At 43.8% G+C, this 22,812-nt stretch overlaps 2 protein-coding genes across 6 annotated transcripts in view; both read right to left on the reverse strand.

The window, feature by feature from the left end:
• Positions 1-22,812, reverse strand: part of EEF1B2 (eukaryotic translation elongation factor 1 beta 2) — a 954,602-nt gene that overhangs the window by 532,175 nt on the left and 399,615 nt on the right. The gene's annotated exons all lie outside the window — the stretch shown is intronic.
• Positions 11,296-22,812, reverse strand: part of PARD3B (par-3 family cell polarity regulator beta) — a 1,099,140-nt gene continuing 1,087,623 nt past the window's right edge. For 2 of the 3 annotated variants that reach the window (XM_050750804.1, XM_050750806.1), the window contains one exon: positions 11,296-16,013. In XM_050750804.1, coding sequence (XP_050606761.1) covers positions 15,656-16,013 — 358 coding nt within the window. In that variant the 3' untranslated portion in view covers positions 11,296-15,655. The remainder of the gene's footprint in view (positions 16,014-22,812) is intronic. The other variant, XR_007718129.1, reaches the window with a different exon arrangement.

The raw sequence follows: 22,812 nt of genomic DNA on the forward strand, positions 1-22,812 counted from the left end.
GGCGGTGATGGAGGATGAGCGAGCATTACTGCCTGAGCTCCACCTCCTGTCGACCAGCTCCGGCATTAGACTCTGGTAGGAGAGAGAACCCTATTATGAATTGTGAATGAGAGGGATCTAGACTGCATGCTTCTCATGCAAATCTATCCAATGCCTGATGATCTGAGGTGGAACAGTTTTATCCCAAACCATCATCATCATTCCCTGCCCCACACCAGTCCGTGGAAAAACTGTCTTCCTTGAAACCGGTCCCTGGTGCCAAAAATGTTGGGGATAATTGCTCTACGGGCTTGGGTGCAGCATGGTTTGTCTCTGGCTTTTCCAGGAGAATCAGCCAACACTCCTGCAGCCACCCATGGCTGGGGGGTGAGAGTGAGAAAAGGGCCTGTGGGCAGATGGTGAAACTCCAGCTGGGAGCAAGGATGGGTGGGAGCCAGGCAAGATCCCCCTTGGGGAAAAACTCCTTGGTTTCTGATACAGTCTTTGTCTCAGAACATCCTGGCCTCATTGCATTCCCCTCTAGCTTACCCTGGAGTCCTAAAGTTCAGCCAAACAGCTGGCATCCTCCAGGAGTCACTCCACCTTCTAGAAGCTTCAGAGGCCCCTGGGGCACCTCTCCATGGTGTAGCACAGCATTTCTGCGCTTGATTTTCCTACCACACCGTGATTGTTACTATATCTAGCTATACCATCATTTACTTCACATTTACCTAAGTATTAATAATTTTCACAAAATCTTACTTTACTACTGTACGTGAAAAAACTCAGGATCATTTTTTTCCTAAATAGGAGACAATCATACAATTAATATAATGAAAGCAAAACAATGTTATGGAATTCCAGCTAGAGCCTGCAGAAATTCAAGCTGAGTATAATAGATTAGCGAGTTTTAGGGGGATGTTGAAGACATCCTAACACCTGATCAAGTTTTTCTTGTTGACCAAAGCGGAGGATCGGAAAGGAAACAGCTTTCTCATGGTGATTATGTGCTACTTAAGCACCACCTAAAACCAGATTTTTTGTGGAAATAAGGACTAATGATGGTAAATAACCCAGAGCCTCCATCAACTACTGTACTAAATGCTTCATGTAGTCTTCACATCACCCTGTGAAGTCAGCACAACCACCACTTTAAAGACAGGTGGGTGAGGTTAAGAGATGGCCAGTAGCTAACTGGGTCACCCAGTCTGTCAATGCCAGAGTCATGGTAACCCATCCCCCACAGGGCCTGTGATGTCTCATCCCCCATGGAGAACTGGGAGAATGAGGAGGGCGCCCCTGCCAGTTATTTCCCAACCTTGACCCAGTGTGACTCTGCTTATCAACACTGCTCCAATAAGTTTGCTAGGGCAGGGACATGGTGTAGGATTCACCCCTAAGGAAGGTGAGCCTGAGAGGTCCTGATGCAGGTCCCTGGGGAGGACCTCATTACCTCTGAACAGAATACACAAGTTTCCCCATCTCTGGACTTACTTGGCAAGAGCCTGGTTTGTGTGTTGCGGGCAGGGGGTGATACATCAACAGAAGCAAAGATCCATGTTATGGGACAAAGCCTGGCTTTGCACACTCCAAACCTGTAAGACAGTTCACCTGCAGATATGCAAATGCTGCTGATGGAATGTGTCTTCTTCAGGGGGCCTGCATCCTGTAGCTTGATATTGCAGATACTCAAAGTCACAGCCTGGAGGGCAGGTGCCTTTGAAAGTGGGTCCCAAAGCAGTGTGGCCACACCTCTCTGAGGCTCCCCCTTTAAAGCCTAGATGGAAAAAATAATCCTTGTGAAGAGGCACAGCTCCAGGGCAAACACTGTCACATGGAGAAGGTCAAGAGAGGGTCAGGAAAAAAAAAGAAAATTGAAAAGCCACCTGGAGAGCAGGGCTGTGCCTGGGTCTCCATCACCCCCTCCCTGCTCCACCATCTCACACCTAGGGGGTTGGGAGGCAAGATGGTGGGAGGGTACGAAGCACAGCCCCCACCTTCCAATCACCCGGAATGCTACTTATCAAAGGGATTCGACTCCTAGGTGGTGGAGCTGTTGGAGGCCTCGGAGCTGGAAAGGTATAATATGACTAAAAGCTGCTTTAATAAAGCACTGGGCTGGGTTTGAGCTGCACTCTCCATAAATCAGAGGGTAACACCACGGCACTCTCTGAAGATCAGCAAGACAGCGCATTGTGGAGCAGGGGCGGCTCCTAAATCTCATCGACAGCTCTATTGAGCAAAAATACTGCCTTGACTAGAGGATGGGGGCGGGGGCTGCATGCTGGAAAATATCCTAAGGAGCGTGCACATTTCCCAGGTGATAAGAATGCTGAATGGTTCTGAGCCGAGAAACCTTGGAAAACAATTAGCTGGAGAGGCAAGATCACCTGTTGAAATTATGGCCCTGCGCTTTACTGCTACTAATAAATGTTCTGGCAGCCTGTCTGCAACTCAGGGTCCTGGTCTGCTTATACCTTTAACAGTTGGGGGAATTAAGTCATCAAAGTTTCATCTACCTGTCTGACTTCAGCCAGAAGTACAACTTCTTTGCCTGGATACCTTTCAAAACTGCTGTCTTCATAGATTATCATTTAATATATAGTGGAACTAACCCAAGGCTGCCTGTTTCTTCAGTCTAAAATGTCAAAATCTGCATTTACACGTTCTGAATTGTCAACATTGCACACACTTTAAATAGTAATCATAACGTAAGCTATGAAGAATGAAAAGAAATTACATTGAGATTTACTTTTAATCTCTATTCCTCATTGGTGTAGCAAGGAGGACAGGCCGTGGACTCCCAGCTGGATTTGAGATCAGAACTCCCATTTTACTAGCTACAGCTGGTTCTTAATCTCTTGGAACCTCAGTTTTCTTGTCTGTAAAATAGTCACCTGATTGGTGTGAAGAGAAAATGAGATAAACGTAGGGAAAGCAACTAGCATAGCTCTTGTATACTCAATAAATATTAGCCCCCCTTCCTTTCTAGTAAGAGCTGATGATTTGTTGAGTTTTTCCAGTTCAGTTCTCATGGTGCTTTCCTGGGGCCAATTTTATGTAAACACCCGTTTGTGTGAGTGACTTTTCTAAGTACCTAAGTAAGCCCCTAAGTAACTTGCTCTTGTTGGATCTGAAATTCCAAGGGTGAGTTATTTAATTCATTTAAGGCTCTGTTTTCTTACAGAGTTTGAGGATTAAATGGGATAAATTATGAAAAATATTTAGACCAGTATCTAGCACTTACTAAGCAGTGAATAAGTATTAGCTTTTATTATCGCTCACCTAAAACCCTCCCTCCACCACCCAGTCAAACGCATTTGGGGAGTTCCTGTCTCCCTGCAGATGCTTCTATTCTGCTCTTTATCTGGAAAGCCAATATCCTTCTTTGCTTGGCCTATTTACAGTCTTCCCATCCTTTAAGGCTATTTCAGATGTCGTGTCTTCCACGAGACCTTCCTGACTCTATGCCCAAAGTCAAAAGTCAGCCTCCCTCTTGCAGGCTTCCCAGTTATAAGGTACCTCCCTCAAGCACTGATCACATTCAGCCTTGAGATCCGGCTCTTCGTGAACACGTTTTTCTCTTCTACTCAACTCTCGGGTCATTGGGAGTAGAATCCAAGGCTTGTCTATGGCTGGGATCGTCTGTAGCATTTTACAGTGTCTGACGTAAGTATGCGTTGGGCTACAATTAAATGTCATTTTATTTTTCTACTTCTTAATAGACTACAGAGGCAGAAGAGCTACAAAGTCAAGGATTGTTAGGATCTAGTTAAAACTATATATGTATGTGTGTGTGTGTTTCCATCTATAAATATATACATATACACATATATCTCCTCTCTATGTATATCTCTATCTAAACCTGTATCTATATCGAGACAGAGACAGGGTCTCGCTCTGTTGCCCAGGCTAGAGTGCAGTGGTGTGATCATAGCTCACTGCAGCTCCTGGGCTCACACTATTCTCTGGTCTCAGCCTCCCGAGTAGCTGGGACTGCAGGTGTGAGCCATCACACCTGGCTAATTTTTCGATTTTTTGTAGAGACAAGGTCTTATGTCATGCAGGCTGGTCTCAAACTCCAGAGCTGAAGCCATCCTCCCACCTCAGCCTTCCAAAGTGCTAGGATTACAGGTGTAAGTCACTGCACCTGGCAAAACTCTATTTTTTATGATGTCACACATTCATGATTATACAGCAAACTTAGTATTTGGGTTTGTGTGGGGATTGTTGGTAACAACTAAATATAAAGGTTCCAGTTGAAAGGATGATCTTTAAAATAGCTTTCAAATGTTGATAGCTGAAGCATCTCTCTGCCACTTTCAGAGGACTTGGGTCATCTTTAACCATGACAAAGGGCCTCTGAAAGTCCAGTGATTAGGAAGGCACAGCATTGAGGCACATTGGCCACAGGCTAAGGAAGGATCTTTGCATGTAATCTGAGAGGTACCCCTCCCACTGCAAAGCAGAAAGTCCACTCAGGAGCTAGCACAGAATGCCTGGAATATGGTAGGCTCTCAAAAATACTTAACAAATAAAAGTTTAGCTTTCTTTCCCAACTGTGTAGCTCTGGATTGCCTGGTTGGCTGCTGCTTTATTTTGAGATGGAGTTTCGCTCTTGTTGCTCAGGCTGGGGTGCAATGGCACAATCTCAGCTCACTGCAACCTCCACCTCCTGGGTTCAAGCGATTCTCCTGCAATGGTGTGATCTTGGCTCACTGCTACCTCTGCCTCCCGGATTCAAGTTATTCTCCTGCTTCAGCCTCCTAGATAGCTGGGATTACAGGTGCCCACTACCACACCTGGCTAATTTCTATACTTTCAGTAGAGACAGGGTTCACTATGTTGGCCAGGCTAGTTGCAAACTCCTGACCTCAGATGATTCGCCCACCTCGGCCTCCCAAAGTATACAATTACAGGCGTGAGCCACCACGCCTGGCGGGCTTCATGCCTCAGTTTCTTTAGCTATTTTAAAAAATATAAACCCGATGTTCTTTGTGTGAGAAGCAAAAATTACTGTGATCATATAATATGTAGCATGTAATGTAAATAAGAATCAGAATAAATATGTCCACTAAAAGAGAAATCTCAGTTACCAAGACACTTGCAAAGTAATTTCTAGTTTCTTTGGAATAAATAGCTTTCATTAAATCTTTTATTAAGTGCCATTGTATAGAGGACTCAGTTTATGGGAAGTCAGGCAATCATTCCCACTCACCATCTACAGTTGTTGAAAAGTACTGGTAATACAAGTGATCGCAAAGCACTTGCCTAAAATCCAAGGAGTTATACAATAATAGTAATCACCTGTCGCTAAAAGTATTTCCGTCTTGGTAGGTTGTAAGTAATACATTTTCAATTTGCTCAAGTCCCTCTTTACTCTCCAAATAATGCATTACCCATTGCATTTACAATCTCCTGGCCTGGTTCTTGGTGTTTTCAATTAGAACCCGGCCTGCCCAAGTGAGCTAACACCTTTCACCTCAAGAATAACACCAGGTGATCTTTAATGACAGGACTTTGAGATTTACGGCTTGAGCTTCAAAGTGGAACGTCAGCAGTGTAACAATTCAGGAAAAAAATCCTCACACCTCATTTCTTCATTCAAATGAATTCAACAAATATTACTTAAGCATATAGTCAGAGCCAGGCAGTGCTTTACAAATAAGGTACACCTCAGAAGGGCCACACAGGCGTGGAAACTAATTATTGTAATACAGGCAGTAAAAGTTTTATTGAGAATCTGCAGAAAGCATCTCAGTAACATACAGTGTAGAATTACCAACTCTGCCTCGGGACGAGGGGTGTGGAAGGTGTGTGTGTCGGTAGAGTTGCAGATAACTGAGCCTCTTCTAGCAAGTTGAAACAGAAAAGAATTTAATGTGGGGAGTTAGGTGTTTATGAAATTGTTGGAAGGGCTGGAGGAGCAAGCTCTAGGCAGTGTTTCCAGGAATAAGTCTCAGAAAAACATTACAGAGCTGGCCCACTGAGAAAGTTGCTACCTTTGAAAAGAAATACTTCTCCTGGCCAGGCACGGTGGCTCAGGTCTGTAATTCCAGTACTTTGGGAGGCCAAGGCAAATGGATTGCTTGAGCTCCAGAGTTCGAGACCAGCCTGGGCAACATGGTGAAACCCCAACTCCACAAAAAATACAAAAAAACTAGCTGGGTGTGATGGCACATGCCTGTAGTCTTGGGAGGCTGAGATGGGAGAGTTCCTTGAGCCTGGGAGGCACAGGTTGCAGTGAGCCATGATTATACCACTGCACTCTAGCCTGGGCAACAGAGACCCTGTCTCAAAAAAAAAAAAAAAAAAAAATACTCCTTCTATCTTTGATGGTGTATCCTTTGACCACATCTCCCCATTCCTCTCTCTCTTAACTACCCAAGTCTCTGGTAACCACCATTCTGCTCTATTCTATGAGAGCAGCTTTCTAAAATGCCACATGTGAGTGAGAACATGCGGTATTTGTCTTTCTGTGTCTGCCTTATTTTACTTAACATAATGCCTCCAGGTTTACCTATGGTGTCACAAATGACAGGATTTCATCTTCTTTTATGGTTGAATACTACTTTATATGGTTTGGCTGTGTGTGCCCACCCAAATCTCATCTTGAATTACGCTCCCATAATTCCCACATGTTGTAGGAGGGACCCAGTGGGAGATAATTTGAATCATGGGCGTGGTTTCCCCCATACTGTTCTCGTGGTAGGGAATAAGTCTCACGAGATCTGATGGTTTATCAGGGGTTTCCGCTTTTGCATCCTTCTCATTTCTCTTGCTGCCGCTATGTAAGAAGTGCGTTTTGTCTCCCGGCGTGATTCTGAGGCCTCTGCAGCCATGTGGATCTGTAAGTCCAATAAAACCTCTTTTTCTTCTCAGTCTTGGGTATGTCTTTATCAGCAGCATGAAAATAGACTAATAAGGTACTCCATTGAGTACATATGCCACATTTTCTTTATCCATTCATCCACTGATGGACACTTAGGATAATTCCAGAACAGGCAAACATATAGAAAAAAGTGGTTCCCCTGGATGAGGTAAGGCAGAGGAAATGGGGGAGTGGAGAAATGGGGAATGACTCCTGATGACTATGGCGTTTTCTTATTGGATGTTGAAAGTATTCTAAAATTGATTGTGGTGATGGTTGCACAGCTCTGCAAACATACCTCAATAAAGCTGTTTTTAAAAAAGGATTCAAAAAACCAGTGGACAACAGGATCCCGTTGCCTCATCTGGGATGCATGCTGACACAATGGCTGACCATCACACAGCCTTTTGATGCCCAGGAAGCTAGAGCCTGGGCACTCCAGCAATAAAACCAAATGCCTCTGGTGCTGGGTTAGCCAGCAAGAGCAGGCCTAGCCTCAGTTCCATCTGTCAGAGTGCTGGGTCTGTTTGGTGGAAATGAGTCTCACGTGGAACCCAAGTTGAGAGGAAATCTGTAAAATGTGGCGGCCTATATCAGAATTTCTGACTTACCCTGTAGTAAGTCCTGCTACAAGAAAGCGGGGTGGAAGGGAAGGAGCCAGTCTCCAATGTCTGTCTTCAAGCCTTCATGGAGAAACAGCTGCTTGAGCTGGGCTTGAAAGATGAATGAGGATCCACAGGACAAAGAAGGGTGGACAAAGAGGGTACTTTGAGCAGGGGCAGCTGTGCTATTGCCTACTGCATACTGCCAGGGTGTGGAGCTGTGAGAATTCATGTCCAGGTCACATGGATCAAAGTCATTAGAAATAACATGAGCACACCTGCCTGACCAACGTGGTGAAACCCAGTCTCTACTAAAAATACAAAAATTAGCTGGGTGTGGTGGCACGTGCCTGTAATCCCAGCTACTCAGGAGGCTGAGGCAGGAGAATCGTTTGAACCTGGGAGGCGGAGGTTGTAGTGAGCCAAGATCACACCATTGCACTCCAGCCTGGGCGACACAGCGAGATTCTGTCTCAAAAATAACATTAGCACAAGTTGTAAACAATGAGCAGTAAGGAATGGAGGTGGGAGAGGCATACAGGGGTTTTGGATTTCTGGCTTTAAGCTGTAAGTAGTAGGAAGCTATAGAAAGGTTTTAAGGTGTGTGTGTGTGTGTGTGTGTGTGTGTGTGTGTGTGTGTAATGGGGACAGGGATTTTCCTTGACTGCTGGGTATGTTACTACCACGGTGTGCTGGGAAATGTTTAACAACTGGCTCTCCCGAGGGAAGGAAAAAACGCCCTGATTTGTCAGATATTCCAATTCCTGTGTTGTAAATACTCCCAACATATCCCGTTTCAGCCTTTCTCCATGATATCACTGAATGTGGAGTTGGGACGAGATGCATACAGTTGGCTCTTGGAAGCTGGCACCAGTGCTTCTATACAGTAAGTCCTCATTTAACGTACTTAATGGGTTACCGGAAACTGCAACTTTGAGTGAAGTGATGTAGAATGACGCCAATTTTACCATAGCCTAACTGGTAGAAGCAAGAGTTATGTTCCTATGGCATACTTCTGGTCACAAAAGCATCACTAAACTTCTAAATAAAGACCAAAAACGCTTCTAATATTACACATGTAAAATACATGTGGGCTATACATACACTGAAGAAAGATCGATAAAAACAAATAAGAAAATAATTTATCCATAATTTGGTGAATCAGGCAGTAATGGCAGTGCGTTAAATCAAGGAATAAATGTGTACAAAGTGAAACTGTAAGGAGCACCTCCTACCACCATGCAGTTCAAAAACAATCACAGATATTGTGGGCTCACTGAGCATTCTTGTACCGCATCGTTTACTGTGCATTTGTATGATTGTTTACTTTACAAATTTTATTTTAGATTATCTTGTATTCATTTTTCCACTCATTTTTCTTTCTTTTATAGTTTTCTTTTTCTTTTTCTTTTTTTTTTTTTTTTTTTGTCAGGGTGTTGCTCTGTCACCCAGGCTGGAGTGCAGTAGCAAGATCTTGGCTCACTCCAAATTCTGCCTCCTGGGTTCAAGTGATTCTTGTGCCTCAGCTTCCTGAGTAGCTGGGATTACAGGTGTGCGCCAGCATGCCCGGCTAATTTTTGTATCTTTATTAGAGATGGGGTTTTGCCATGTTGGCCAGGCTGGTCCTGAACTCCTGGCCTCATGTGATCTGCCCACCTTGGCCTCCAGAAGTGTTGGGATTATAGATGTGAGCCCCTGCACCTGGCCTCCACTCACTTTTCAACCCACTTACATAATCAGTTCAGGGCCATGGGTGGCTGGAGCCTATGTGGGCAGCTCAGGGCACAAGGCGGGAACCAGCCCTGGACACGATGCCCTTCCATTGTAGGGAGGACTCACACTCAAACCCACACTCATTCACAATTGGACTATTTAGGCATGCCGTTTGACCCAACGGTCACATCTATGGGACATGGGAAGAAACTGGTGTATCCGGAACAATCCCACGCAGACACGGGGAGAACTACAAACTCCACACAGGCAGTGGCTCTGGCCGGGAATCAATTTTTTTTTTTTTTTTCCTAATCAATGTCATAATGACACAACATTGAGTGAAATGATGTTATTAAGGGCCTGCTGTCTATGTCATGTGACTTAATTCTCAAAGCAACCCTATAAGGTGAATAGCAGTTCTACTTCACTAATGATGCTAGAGGGATTATAAGTATTTTATTCAAGGTTATATGCAACCAATCAGTGGTTGAACTTTGTTTTAAATCCACGCCTACCTGTTTTCAAAGCCAACATTTTTTTCAAGATGACACGCTGCCTCCAGAAGAGTAATATCGTCAGATCTCTACTTCAGAAAAATTCCCAGGCAGGAATGCAGAGCAGGGATTGGTGTTGTAGTGAAAGAGCTCTAGAGCGTCATGTAAATGAGTGGGTGTGTATGTGTTCCAGTATAACTTTATTTACAGAAGCAGAGGGCAGGGCTGTATAGCACAGAGGTGGATCGGAGGGAACAAGGCCTGAAGTGGGGAGATCACATTGAAGGCTATTGAAGGGGCTGGGGAAGAAGTGATGAGGCGGAGCCCAGGCATGTCATGGTATCAGGAAACATAAACATATCTGATGGAATTGCAGGACAGAATGTTGGCCTTCCATCTCATTATATGGGAATGTGTAGGAGGAAGGGGCAGAGTTATAAATGGGAAATCCAGGATAATTTCCAGGTTTCCGGTTTTTAGCTGTGAACTTGGTTCACATTTTGGCCAGGACGGAATTGTGAGGAGGAGGTTTCTTTGGAGAAAGCGTGTTTTCGGTGTGGGCATGTTATGTTTCAAGGCTCTGCAGGACATCCAAATGGGAATGTGCAGTGGAAACACAGAAACGCGTGAGCTCGGCACAGAGCTGAGCTGGAGCAGTCAGTAGAGAGGTGGCAGTCAAAACCTTGGCTGTGGATGGGCTTACCAGGAGTATGGGGAGGTCTGAGACTAGGCCGGGGGAATCAAGGAGCTGAGGAGTGACAGGGATGGTCTCAAGGAGAACTTTCTAGAGATAAGAGTGATTCCAGCACCAGAAAGCGGTTGCCAGTTTTAGAAGCTGTCGTGAATGCTGTGGCGGGCTGCTCAGATGCCGCTTTAAGAAGGAACTTTTCCAGCTGTTTTGAGTACCATCCAAAGATGGGCCCCAGCTGTCAGCTTTCTTTGGGTTTGTCTCAACTGAAGAAAATTGCCGTACCCTAGCTAGATCTTTCTTCTTTCCAGAGGTAACCTGTATTTACCAATCAATGATGGCATAAAGGCTCAGCTCCCTTGTCCCAACTGGGGGATAGCTCTGAAGAGCCGTTGCTGCTCCCATTGTGGGGTGGCTGAGGCCTAAGCTGGGCATGCACTACAGCTCAGCTTCTCCCTCTGCCCAGGCCTGTTTCCCTCCCTTTTTAAGGTATTGAAACCCAAGTGCATTCCTCGGTACACAACCGGCTTGAGAATCTCTGTCTCAGCATCTGCTTCTTGGGGGGCCCAGCATGTGACTGACGCTCTCGTTCCTTTTGTTCTTTGCACTCTTGCTGTTTTGAACATGGCTACGCAACTACCGAATGCTGCTATTCGAGGGTGAGCAGGCCTAGACCCACCTATTTATCCATCAGATTCTGACGCAAGCTTGTCCAACCCACAGCCCAGGTTGGCTTTGAATGCTACCCGACACAAATTCGTAAACTTTCTTAAAACATTGAGGTTTTTTGCAGGTTTTTTTTTTTTTTTTTTTTTTTTTTTGCTCATCAGCTATCATTGGTGTTAATGTATTTTACAAGTAGCCCAAGAAAATTCTTCTTCCAATGTGGCCCAGGGAAGCCAAAAGATTGGACACCTTCATCCTAAAGCAATCCAAGACTCTGATGTCTTAATGACTGAATAAAGCTTTATTTTAATGTAAAATACGACAAGAAAAATTTATATACTCATATATAACAACTTCCAAAATGTTTTCTGTGGTACAAATGAGATCATCTTAAAAACTTTTTAAAGAATTCATCCTCCACCCCCATATGCCAAAATATGATTTCACATAATTTATCTTCAGAACTTTTGAACAGACTTGGTATCACAAAAGCATAGGAAACACCAGAAAAAGTGACGGGACAAACAACAGGTTTTGTTTTAGGTTCCAGTAGTAAGCAGCCCTGCAGATGGAACAGGAGAGCACTTTCTGAAGGAGCCCAGTCAGGAGACAGGCTAGAAGAGTCTGGGCTTGGTTCATTTCCTGTAGCCAAGCCTGTCTTACAAAAGTCAGGCTGTGTGTGATTCTGTGACTATTTAAGGACATGAGGGAGAAAGAGTTTCACTTAGAAGTCACAGCTGCGTGTGAGATTCTAGGCTCATTTTAGATATCTAACTTTTTTTCCCCACCTTTTTATCAGAAAAGTGACTTTGTAGGGATACCTTACGGAGACTCCTCTTTCTGGTCTTGCTGTGGCATCATTTCCAGCTAAGTCGGCAGGAACTGGGAGTGCTGAGAAATACTCCTGTGGTTGTTTCTGAGTCCAAATCCCTCCTGCCTAATTGCACTAAGACCAGTCTTTCTGTTGCTCATGGACTCGGAAAGCAGTAGGGTGTCCTCCCAATTTAAAGGCCATCCATTGTAGGTTTCAGAGTTTAATGCCAAAGGGAGTTGTACAGACACACATTCAGACCAAACTCTTTAGATCTCTCTACACTCTTGAAATGCTACAATGTTCCTCCAAAGAAAAGGAATGCAGTGGTTACAGGTTTGGGCAAATAATTACTCTTTATAGGCTTGATATTTTTGCATGCCAGGGAAAAGAGAAATGAGCTTTATGAGCCTCCTAACGTTGTGAGGTGGCTTTTCTTCAGAAGATCACTTTAGTTCAAGAATTGTATGAATCTTTGGAAGGGATAATGAGTCATGTTTTAATTTGATTGAGTTGGTGGAAAACTATAGCTACAGTGAAGCCTCCATTCTTCCCCATCAGGATCCATGGGTGACAGTCGGTCTGAGAACCCCTACCATGCTCTTAAGATCTTTACTTGGTGCCATCCTGTGGGGGTCAACACATACATACCTACAGATCTAAGAATAATGAGCTTCAGAATAATTGTTTTTTCAATTTTTGTTGGCTATTAGGTTATGATTTAAGAAAATGTTCTTGTTTCTGAGCTTGTATTTCATCCGCTGATTTGATACTGTGAGGAAACGGCACTATGGCAAGAGTGAGTGCCACCGCTCAGTGGCATAATGGATTCTGGGGAGGCTGTTTCTCTCCCTTGTGGAAGTCTCAATTCTCCTGCATCTAAAAGTTTTCCATGGTCTGCCCTCTTTCATCTCTACTCCTGCAAAAAGGGAGAAAAATAGGGCTTCTTAAAATACCTAGTGACTTGAGGGCAAACATCATTTCACGGCCTTCATGACCCAGCCGTCAGATCGGCAGCCAAGTGGATGGATGTTGATTGGGTTTGGGGCTCAATGCGCCACGCTCTTCCAGGGGGGCTATTAGTGTTCTGAGCTACACGGAGACACCAGATTGAGTTTTCCCAAGGCCATAAATACATTGGGAGCTATTTCCTGCTACCAGGCACATTACTGATTATAGCCTGGTCTTCTAAATACTCTAAAAACCTGTTCCCCTAAATGCTGGGAAAGAGTCCTGTAACCTCTGGGTGGTAACAATTGAAGGGTGAGTACACAGGCATTTATAAATCTTACATTTGAGCTGTTAATTGTTGCTTGGCTTGATGGAGCCTCTGTCTGTCACAAATATGTTAGCTTCTTTCAGGCAGGATCAAATGGAGCGTGTGTTATACTTCAAGCAAGCAAAGAAAACTGTTGCAATCTAGTTTTTGTTCACTTTAATAGTACCTTCACATCACTGGCTGCCACTCAGGATTAGCAACTATTTTATTGACTTTGTATACAACACAAAACCCAGTTTTGGAGCAGGTTACCCTGAGCCTGTGTGCAGGAGGTAGTGCACACTCCGGTGGCAACACCGCAGGTGAAAACATGGGCACTCTTCCTGCAAAGGCCACTCCTTCAAGACACAGGATTCTCACCTGACACCATCATGCCTGGCTGCCCCTCAAGTGGCCTAGGCTTAATTCAGAAGGAAAGTTCTGGCTTGGCTATGTTTAGTAGTCTACAGTAGTTTGGTTAAAATATGGAACATACTGAAGAGCTGCTGGTTTTTAATGCTTCAAAACAAGTTACACATCCCTCATGTTATCATTTTCTTCTTTAAGGTGTATTTAGCTTGAGGGGAAGGTAGCATTGAGCAGGTCAGCAGGGAAACCTGTAGCTCCCCTGCTCTCCACCTCAGGTGAGCAGGGCCTGAGATCCTCAACCACTTTGAACAAATTGCAAACAATCTAAAGGTGCCTGGCTTAACAGAGATAAAAATCTTGATAGTCTGTTTTCAGCAGGGCCATAGTAAACTGTAGTTAAGAAAACAATATCGCAAAGTCCAGTATATAACACTATTTATGTCTAAAACTAGCAGTTGCATCCTTCTTGGTAACAGAATTCTATTTTAAATTAAAGAGTAGGCTGGGGTAGAGGGATGTCCTATGTATTCAATAATACTATAACATATTAAATCCTGTGAATCAGAGGTATGCTAATCTCAGCCAAAATAGACCTAAATTAAACTCAAGACTTTTTTTTTTTTTTTTTTTTTTTGGGAGGGAATAAAGAAGGAATGTGAAAAGGCTTAAAGTATATCAAGCGTCACTGCCTGGTTCAAACCAATGCTTAGGTTTCACTGTCTTCCACATCTTTGTGTTCTCATTTGGGCCAGGTTGTATGTTTTAAAGGTTTTAGTTTTCATAGAAAATTACTGCAAAGCTCAGAAAACATTGTGATAGGTTGGTTCAACTTAGAGGGTGGGGTTTCAGTTTTTTATAAGCCATAACACTGTCCTTTTCCAATTGGACGCCTTGGCCCTGCGCTGACCTGACTTTAGTTAATGAAATATAGCAAATGCAGGTGCATTTAGTCTTAATGCCTTTTCTCTCTTTCCCTCCTTTTCTCCCGCTTTTGCATCAAACTCTCCAGAAAGCATTATCAATCTTTGATTCTCCATACTGGCAATCATATGTGTTCAAACACACACGTACACACACACACACACACTCTCTCTCTCTCTCTCTTTCTCATTCACTTCCATCTAATACCTGCTGGTCATCAGTTTCCAGAGGCCACGGTCAGCTCCTCACCGTCCCCGAGTGCAGATGGTTACCACTTGGCACTGAGTCTGGACTTGGCATTTCCAGGGCACTGCCTCCTGTGAGACCTCCCCAGTGGCCCTCTTTTTCCTAACTACATTTTAGCCCTCAAGTGGGAACCTTAAAGTAGAGACCCCAGTTAAAGTAATTCTAGGCAGGAGATTTGGGGCTGACTCTGAAACCAGATATCTCCATGCCTGGAATGCGAGAGGGAGGAAGGTGAGGGGTGTGGGATGTTCAACCCTCTTAACCTGATCACCTTGGTCCTCGGAAGATACTCCTGGAAGCTCTGACCAGCTGTGCACGTTCTCCCAGGACTAATACTGCATTTTACTGACTTTCATATCAAAAGTTAGGAAACATGAAATGTTTACATCAAATGAGTGGTATCGGGAACCTGAGAAATTCTACAAGTAAAGAAATGCAGTCTTTCTCTCGGTACAAAATATTTCCAGATCACTAGTCATGTTTGCTCTTGTTTTTTTTCTCAGTAAAAAAAGTCTATACTCACTTCAGATGCTCTTATCTCTGTCTACTCTGCCACTCCTTAGACTTCACAGCTCTAATAAGGGGGCTGAGACTCCACCTCTGAGCGGGTAATGCTGCCTGGCAGAGACTGCCTCTGGACCACCAATCTCATGCTGCGGGGGCGGGGTGTCCACGTGTCTGCGCATCAGGCAGGTTAACTAGTCAGGGAGGCTCCCCAGAGTAGAGCTCCACTGTTAGCTGTTTGTGTGTTCCGCTGCCGCTCTCACCGATTTGAACAACTCTGAAAATGTTTCAACTAGCAGGTAGTTTTGTTTTTATAGCCCCCTCTTTCATCTTCCTTCTGATTTTTTTCCTCCCCAATCCCCTTCCCCTTCTTTTCCCCTCTGATTAGCAGTCAAGCGTTACAACGTCAGTGAGAAAACGCTAATCAGTCCCGTGGAGAATTCCTAACACCAAGGAGGTCTTCAGGTCTAGAAAGGGCAAAAGTAGTGTAGACACCTTCCTTTCTGGGCTGGGTTGGCCTCGGTGGCACTCGGCTATACGGCTGCAGTCATGGGGTTCTTCTGCCGGGAATCCTGGGTTCGGTAAGGGTACTGGTCTGGGCTGCCCCCGCGAGGCGCTGGTCTGCCCGTTTCCTGATAGGCTGCCATTCTTTGGTGCTGGGGAGGGGAAGGCGGGACGTCTTGTCGAAAGGGTCCTTTGTGCTGGGAAGCAGGCGGAGGTGGGTAGTGCTGAGGATACCGGAGATCTGCCACCCTCAGCTCTGTGGGGCGGGGATAGCTCCCTTTGGGAGGGTGCATAGGATGAGCCCCTGGATAATAGGGAAGCTCCCTTTCCTTGTAGAGCCCTCGAGGTGCTGCTGGCAGATAGTCTACAGCATCTGCGGGTCCTCCCCTGGAAAGAGAAGAAGAGACACATGTCAGCAGCTCCTAAGCTGGCTGTCTGGCTGGAGAACATGTTCCTCAGCCTCCTGCGCAGTTTGGCGTGGCCATCAAATAGGTCTGGCCAATGGGATGGGAGAAGAAGTGATGCATGCCCTTAAAAAGAAGAGAAGGGACCTTCTTCCCTTCTCTCCTTCCTGTTGGCCGTCGGAAAAACCATCTTAGGCCACAAGGCGAAAACCACGTGCTGTGGGAGGCAGAGCAATAAGAAGGTGAGAGCCTGGGTCCCCATTGCCATGGAGCCACCATGTCAATCAGGACTGCTTCCACTCAGGTTGGTGCATAAGAGGAAAATATACTTCTATCTTGTTTATACCCTTTTCTGTTGGCCTTTATTATAGTAACCAAACTAGTTTCCTAAATAAGGCAGTGAGTTTGCCTCTCTTAAGGATGGGGTCATTAGTTCCCTGCCCTTTTCTACCACCATATCTAGGACAGGCTGGGCTGAAGTCTGTCCTAGAGATGGTGATAGAAATGTTCAGGTTATTTGGAGTCATAAAGTTTCCATGGACCGCACTTGCTTTTCTAAATGTGTGAGGTGCTCTTTTAAATGGGCTGTCATCTTGGTCTAACTCTGGTTGGCTGCTGTTACATCTTGGTGTGGATTCGTATGTCCCTCCCCTCCCTAAAGTCTCTACAGTCCTTAGAAAAAGTCCCAAGCCAGAGCACCTAGAATTTTTTAATTTTATTTATTTTATTTTTTTTTTGAGAGGGAGTCTCACTCTGTCACCCAGGTTGGAGTGCAGTGGTGCAATCTCAGCTCATTGCAACCTCTGCCTCCCGGGTTCAAGCAACTCTCCCACCTCAGCCTCCCGAGTAGCTGGAACTACAGGTGCCCACCACTATACCTGGCTAAGTTTTGTATTTTTTTTTTTTTTTTGTAGAGATGGGTTTCATTATGTTAGCCAGGCTGGTCTCAATCTCCTGACCTTAGGTGATCTGCCTGTCTCGACCTCCCAAAGTACTGGGATTACAGGCGTGAGCCACTGCGCCCAGCCCACACCTAAAGTTTTGATATAAAGTAATCAGTTCTACCACAAAGCCAGGAAGGTAGCACCAGGCCAGTAGCAGAATAGGGAAATGCCAAACCAGCTGTAAGTTGCACCTTGTAATGGGTAAGGCACACAGAAACATCCAGGGTAAGAACAGACACTAACAGAAAGTGGCCCCGTCTGGATCTCTCTACTAAAGAAAACAAGCATCTTCTGATCCATTTGCCACAACAGAAGCAGTGTGCCTCTAAACAATGTGCAGATGACTGCATCTTATCTAGCCTGGGGTTAAACAGATGAGTTCTGTTTGCAGCTCTTAAAATCTCATAAACCTTCTGTGCACATTCACCACTGCCACCATCCCCAGATCCTTTCCATTTTTTTTAACCACTCCCCCTTTTATAATTTTTTAAAAAGAAAAGAAAACAATAATAATTAAGGAAAAGCTCCCCAATGTCAGACACACTGCTAGGACGCCTGAAAGAAACGACAGGGCTGTGAGAATACAGTGTCTGTGGTTAATCAAGCACTGTCAATGAGGGTCAGAATCACCCCATCATCTGTGAAGCTGGATGTTAAAACAGCTGTGTAAGGTGCCCAAATCAATGAAGATTTGACAAGCTCCCAGCTCGGTGCATGTAGAAAGCAGCTTGTGAACAAATCTATAAGTGTGAACAACAGAATTCTCTCTCTACTTTTTTGTCTTAATTTGGCTATGTATAATAATGAAAGATAGATCCTTGAGCTTGGGGTAATTTAGTTAGAATTTTCAGATAAAAAAATTAAATTGTTTGTGTACAAGTTATTACAGCATCAGCTGCTGTTATTCAGTGCAGTTTGCTTTGCTGTATTTTAAATTGCCCATGACAAATGGAGCACAAATGGATAATCTGTCACTCTAGCCATGGGAAACAAAGGCTCTGGATTTCACCTTTCCTTTTCTTTAGAATTTCATTTTTGATTTAGAAAACTTCCAGCCTTTGGTATATCTTTTATCATAAGAATTCTTTAAGTCTCTCCCCCCCACCTCACCATGCTCATTTTTATTGCCTTTTGGTTCATGTTGGAGATATCTGATACACTTAAAAAATTTCTTAACCTGTGCTTTCTCTCAAAATCCACTGAAGATATTTCTCTGCATGAAGTGAAACATGTGGTTTTTCTGCACTCATTTTAAGCCCTTAGGATAAATCACTGACATTTGCAACACACAAACATTATTTGCCTTCAAATGAACATACAACCAGCGTTCCCTCTGGACTCTCTTAGCATGAATGCTTCCTGTTTAAAATGGAAAGAGAGAAAGGAAGAATTCCAGGCCTTGGACTTTTAGGGTCCTGTTCTCTCCCTGGAGAGTTCGCTCTTTTAGAACAGAGTATTATAAAAGACAGGCACGCCTTGTTTTTTTAAATTTTTGGAGAGAGAATCCAGATCAAGTGGTGACGGGGCAGAAGCCACCCTGAGAGGCTGCGACAGTGCAGTCGGCGACCACATGGTGGGACAGTCGCTATCTCTTCTCCCACACCTCGCTCCTCCCAGTGGCCAGCGCTCACGGTGAGGAGGGAGGCTTCCCGTGGGCAGATAGGGCAGACCTCGAGACACTTTTGTGGTCCCATGTTGCTTCCTCTGAGGGGAGGTTTTATGTCTGGGAGTTTGCTTATATGTGGCAGAAAGCAAGTGAGGTAGCTGTTCTTTGTCAAGAAATGAAGTCATGGAAATTGTCTTTTTCTGTAGAACTCATCATAACAGTTAGCGTTTTTAATTTTTCAGAGAGAAGAAAAACAATGAGTTGGCCTACCAAAACACTGTTTAAGGTTCAAAGAGTGCTAGAAGAATTTTTCTTTCTTTTGGGGGATGGTGTGTAGCTGTTGTTTATAACAACCTTTTGCTCATAACAGAATTTCCTACAGACTTTTGCCAGAACAACTTCTAAGCTCTTCTGAGTATTATGTGTGTAGTATTTTAAATTATTAAAAAAATAATTTTGGCCAGGGGCGGTGGCTCACGCCTGTAATTCCAGCACTTTAGGAGGCCAAGGTGGGTGGATCACTTGAGGTCAGGAGTTCGAGACCAGCGTGGGCAACATGGTGAAACCCCCGTCTCCACTAAAATTACAAAAATTAGCTGGGCATGGTGGTGCATGCCTGTAATTCCAGCTACTCAGGAGGCTGAGGCAGGAGAATCGCTTGACCCTGGTAGGCAGAGGTTGTAGTGAGCCAAGATTGTGCCACTGTACTCCATCTTGGGCAACAGAAAGAGACTCTGTCTCAAGAATTTTGAAACAGGGAAAATAAGCCCCTCCTCATTAACTAACTACAGAACTTAGAGGAAGAAAAGGCAGCTAAAATTTTAACTTTGTTAATCGTGAGTTTCTCTTTTCATAGTCTCTTTATTTGTGTGAAACTTAGTGTTCGTAGGAAAGTCCAAAACCAATCCATTCTGGGGCCCCAGCAATGCCTATCACAGTGTCAGATATTGTGTGCTTTGAGCCAAGCTTGAGGAATCCAGGGGCAGCTTCCTTAGGAGATTCTGATTAAAACAAGAATCTGCATAACAAATGTATCAGTACTTGAAGACCTTTCATTTTTCATGTGACTTCTTGAGTTTTATTTGTATATGTTACTGTTTTTCCTTAAAAACTTTCAATTTAAACATTTAAAAATTTGACTAAGAAACCATATTTACTTAAGGAAAGATAATCCTTTATAACTCTTAAAGGGGGCTGTCATGAAAATACCTATAGTTTGAAATTATTGCTTATTTTATTTCGATTAGGCTCCTTTCTAGAGGCCAGAAGGATTCAGATTTTGCTTGGAAAACTGATAGGAACTATCTCAGGCATGCAGTTTTCAATCACATAGATGCACCCAATAAAGAAAGTTAACCATTAAGTCTGAACACGACAAAGATATATGTTATTTACATGTAAAGAAGCAATAAGCATCACTTTGTTTACATAAGGATTTCTTCTTTTTTGCCATGTCAGTATGTCACTATTTTTCATTAAGCAAAAGCAGGGCTGGACATGAGAGGCTAAGCTGGTCAGATAGCCAGCTCTGGGTGCCGACTACCTTCAGTTTACGCAAGGATGAAAGACATGTTCCTACATTTGCTAAAACAATTCTGTATAGGGAAAGGGCTCAATATTGGAAGGACAAAATCAATGGCAAACCTCTTGCTAGGAATGAGGTGGCTGTACTTACAGGAACAGATGAAGGGGCATGAGCAATTTTGAATCCTCCCATGTCTACACCACCACCCTCAATTGTAAAGAAAATCTCTCTCCTCTGTTCTCACCACAGCTGCTCATTCTCACCTCATCTGTCTTTCACCCTGCCTTGTGGCTGGTTGTATACTGCATGGAGTACAAGCATCTTGAAGGAAGGAACTGAGTCTTACATATCTAATGATCTCCCTTTGAGCTTAACACAGGGCTTTGCACATCACAGGCGCTCTACAAATGCATGTTGAATTTGTTCAAGAGAGTTTAAAGTAAAGAGAAAACCCACACACATACAGTAACCATAAAAGGTTCAATGTGGGTAGGGGCTGGAGGAAGGTAGCAGAATAAGAGGAGAAAGTGGGCTTTCTTTGGGAGCCAGGGATTGATAGTGGTGGAGGTGAGACTGATCTCTAATTTCTGAAGAGGGAAGTAGAAGGGATGCTGGGCTGAATAAAGGGTTGGGTTGGGTCCAACATAGAATGCTGTAAACTTCAGCAGGGTAGAGGTTATTTTATTTGTTTTGTTTGCCAAGAACAAGATTATACTGTCTTATCTCTGTTGCCCTACAGAGTACTTGAAATACAATAGATGCTCAATAAATCTTGGACTGGGATTCAATCTCCTTGACTTCCTAGTGAGCTCAGCATGACTAACTGGTGCTGAGGAAATTGAGAGCTATCTTGACTCAAGATTAACTGGAAACTGGGCTTACTAGGTGCAGGTTAAGCATATTTATTCAAGGGTCAGTTAACTACTATTTTTATGATGGTACAGCAAAGACATTTTCTTTGTCCCTGTCATAAATGCAATAATCTAGGAACATCTTTATGTGTTTGAAAGTACAGTACACAGGGTTTCAAACACAGGGTCTTAGGGAGACAATGTCAAACCCAGATGTGATGGCCACAGTTCGAAGTGCGGTACCTGGGCTTTGAGGGCTGATGAACCCAAACCCGAGGTCAAGCTGGTGTCCTGTTCCCTCTGTCCCAGTGCCTCCCAAGCTTTTCTCCCTGAGAGTAGATGTGATGGATGATTTTCATATAAGCTACTCATACCCAGGAGAGGCAGAAGCCAGAATTATGCAAACTTCTCTGCCACCTGCTGTAACTCAACACCCTTTCCTTCCATTCAGGAAAGAACAAGGGAATTCAAATGAGTGGGAGTGACATTATTGAAGGGGAAAACTTGAGCCTGCTATAATTTATTAAAAGAAATCATTTGTAGTCCTCAGTCTTCCAGTATCAGTGACAGATTCTTGCAATACAGAGCTGAGCACGCTTCCTCTACATGTCTCAAGGCAGAGTGTAAGAACGCCTGCAGTATCTCATCTGATGAGCTCCTTTTAGGATGTAGAAGGATAGATGAAGTTGAAGAGTCACAGAGGGGAAAATCAACTAAGTTGGAGACACATCAGCGACTGGAAGATAGTTTGTTTTGAAAGGGGGTGAGTTTAGCATGTGAAGAAATAAGATATGCAGCAGAAAGTATAAAAACCATAAAGAATTTATGAGCAGAGGTGTGAATGTCCGGCTTAGGCATATGCATTGGGTTTTTCACTTACAGAAAAGCTTCCAAAGGGCAGAATCTTGTTCTTAATTTCTGTAAAATACTATGTGTGTGATTAGCAGCCAAAACAAAGCTAATTTTTTAACTTCCAAAGTAGACTTTATGGGTTTCCTTTTTTGGTAATAATTCACTGTGACCAAATTTGGGGTTTGAATGGCAGGAAGTAACATGATGTAAAACTCCTGTAGCTGTCTAAGAGAGGGGCCTGTACCCGTTGGCAGAAAGTCAACATCTGGCAGAGCCATGCTATTCTTGAGCACGCCACACATAGATTATGTAGTGGCTGAGCTGGGATCGGTGCTTTCTTCTCTGGTTCTTCTACAAATACTGCAAAGCTTTAAAAAAAAAATCAGCACAAACTAATATACTTGAGTCGCCCATGCTATGTGCACAGAGATGCTTTTAGTCTGTGTTTAGAATTCCTTTAGTGTCAGGTTTCCAGTTACCAGACCTTCCTCCTCGGTCCAGGCACGAATGTGGTTGGCAAGGATTAGCAGAGCCCTCTGCAATGTATATTACATAGCTTTGATTTCAGCAGATTTTACAGAATCATAAAATATAATGATCATTTGATGGCCTACATTATAGAAATGATTACAGAAAAAAATCCACTTTCATCACTCACATTTCCCATTGCGTTATGAGAAGAGGGGACCCTTGTTCTTTGCAAAGACCTGGAATGGGTGGAAAGTGCAGCAGCAGATGCTTGTGGCCCTTGTAGACACCAAGGAAATGTTTGTACAGAAAATGAAGGAGAAAGGATAGTGACTGAGTGCTCAAAGACATTTCTCAAACAGTTTAAAACAAGTATAATTTTGGTTCCTCATATTTAATTCCTTCTTTTTTTCTGTAAACAATGACCTCAAATACAAGAATTGAGTTATTAACAAACTGCATGTGCAGTGAGTTTTGTATTCCGTATGACAATTTAGCAGACATTATCTGGAAAATGGTCCTTAAGAGTCTTTCAT

This window comes from Macaca thibetana, chromosome 12, assembly GCF_024542745.1.
Source record: "Macaca thibetana thibetana isolate TM-01 chromosome 12, ASM2454274v1, whole genome shotgun sequence".
Classification (NCBI taxonomy): domain Eukaryota; kingdom Metazoa; phylum Chordata; class Mammalia; order Primates; family Cercopithecidae; genus Macaca; species Macaca thibetana.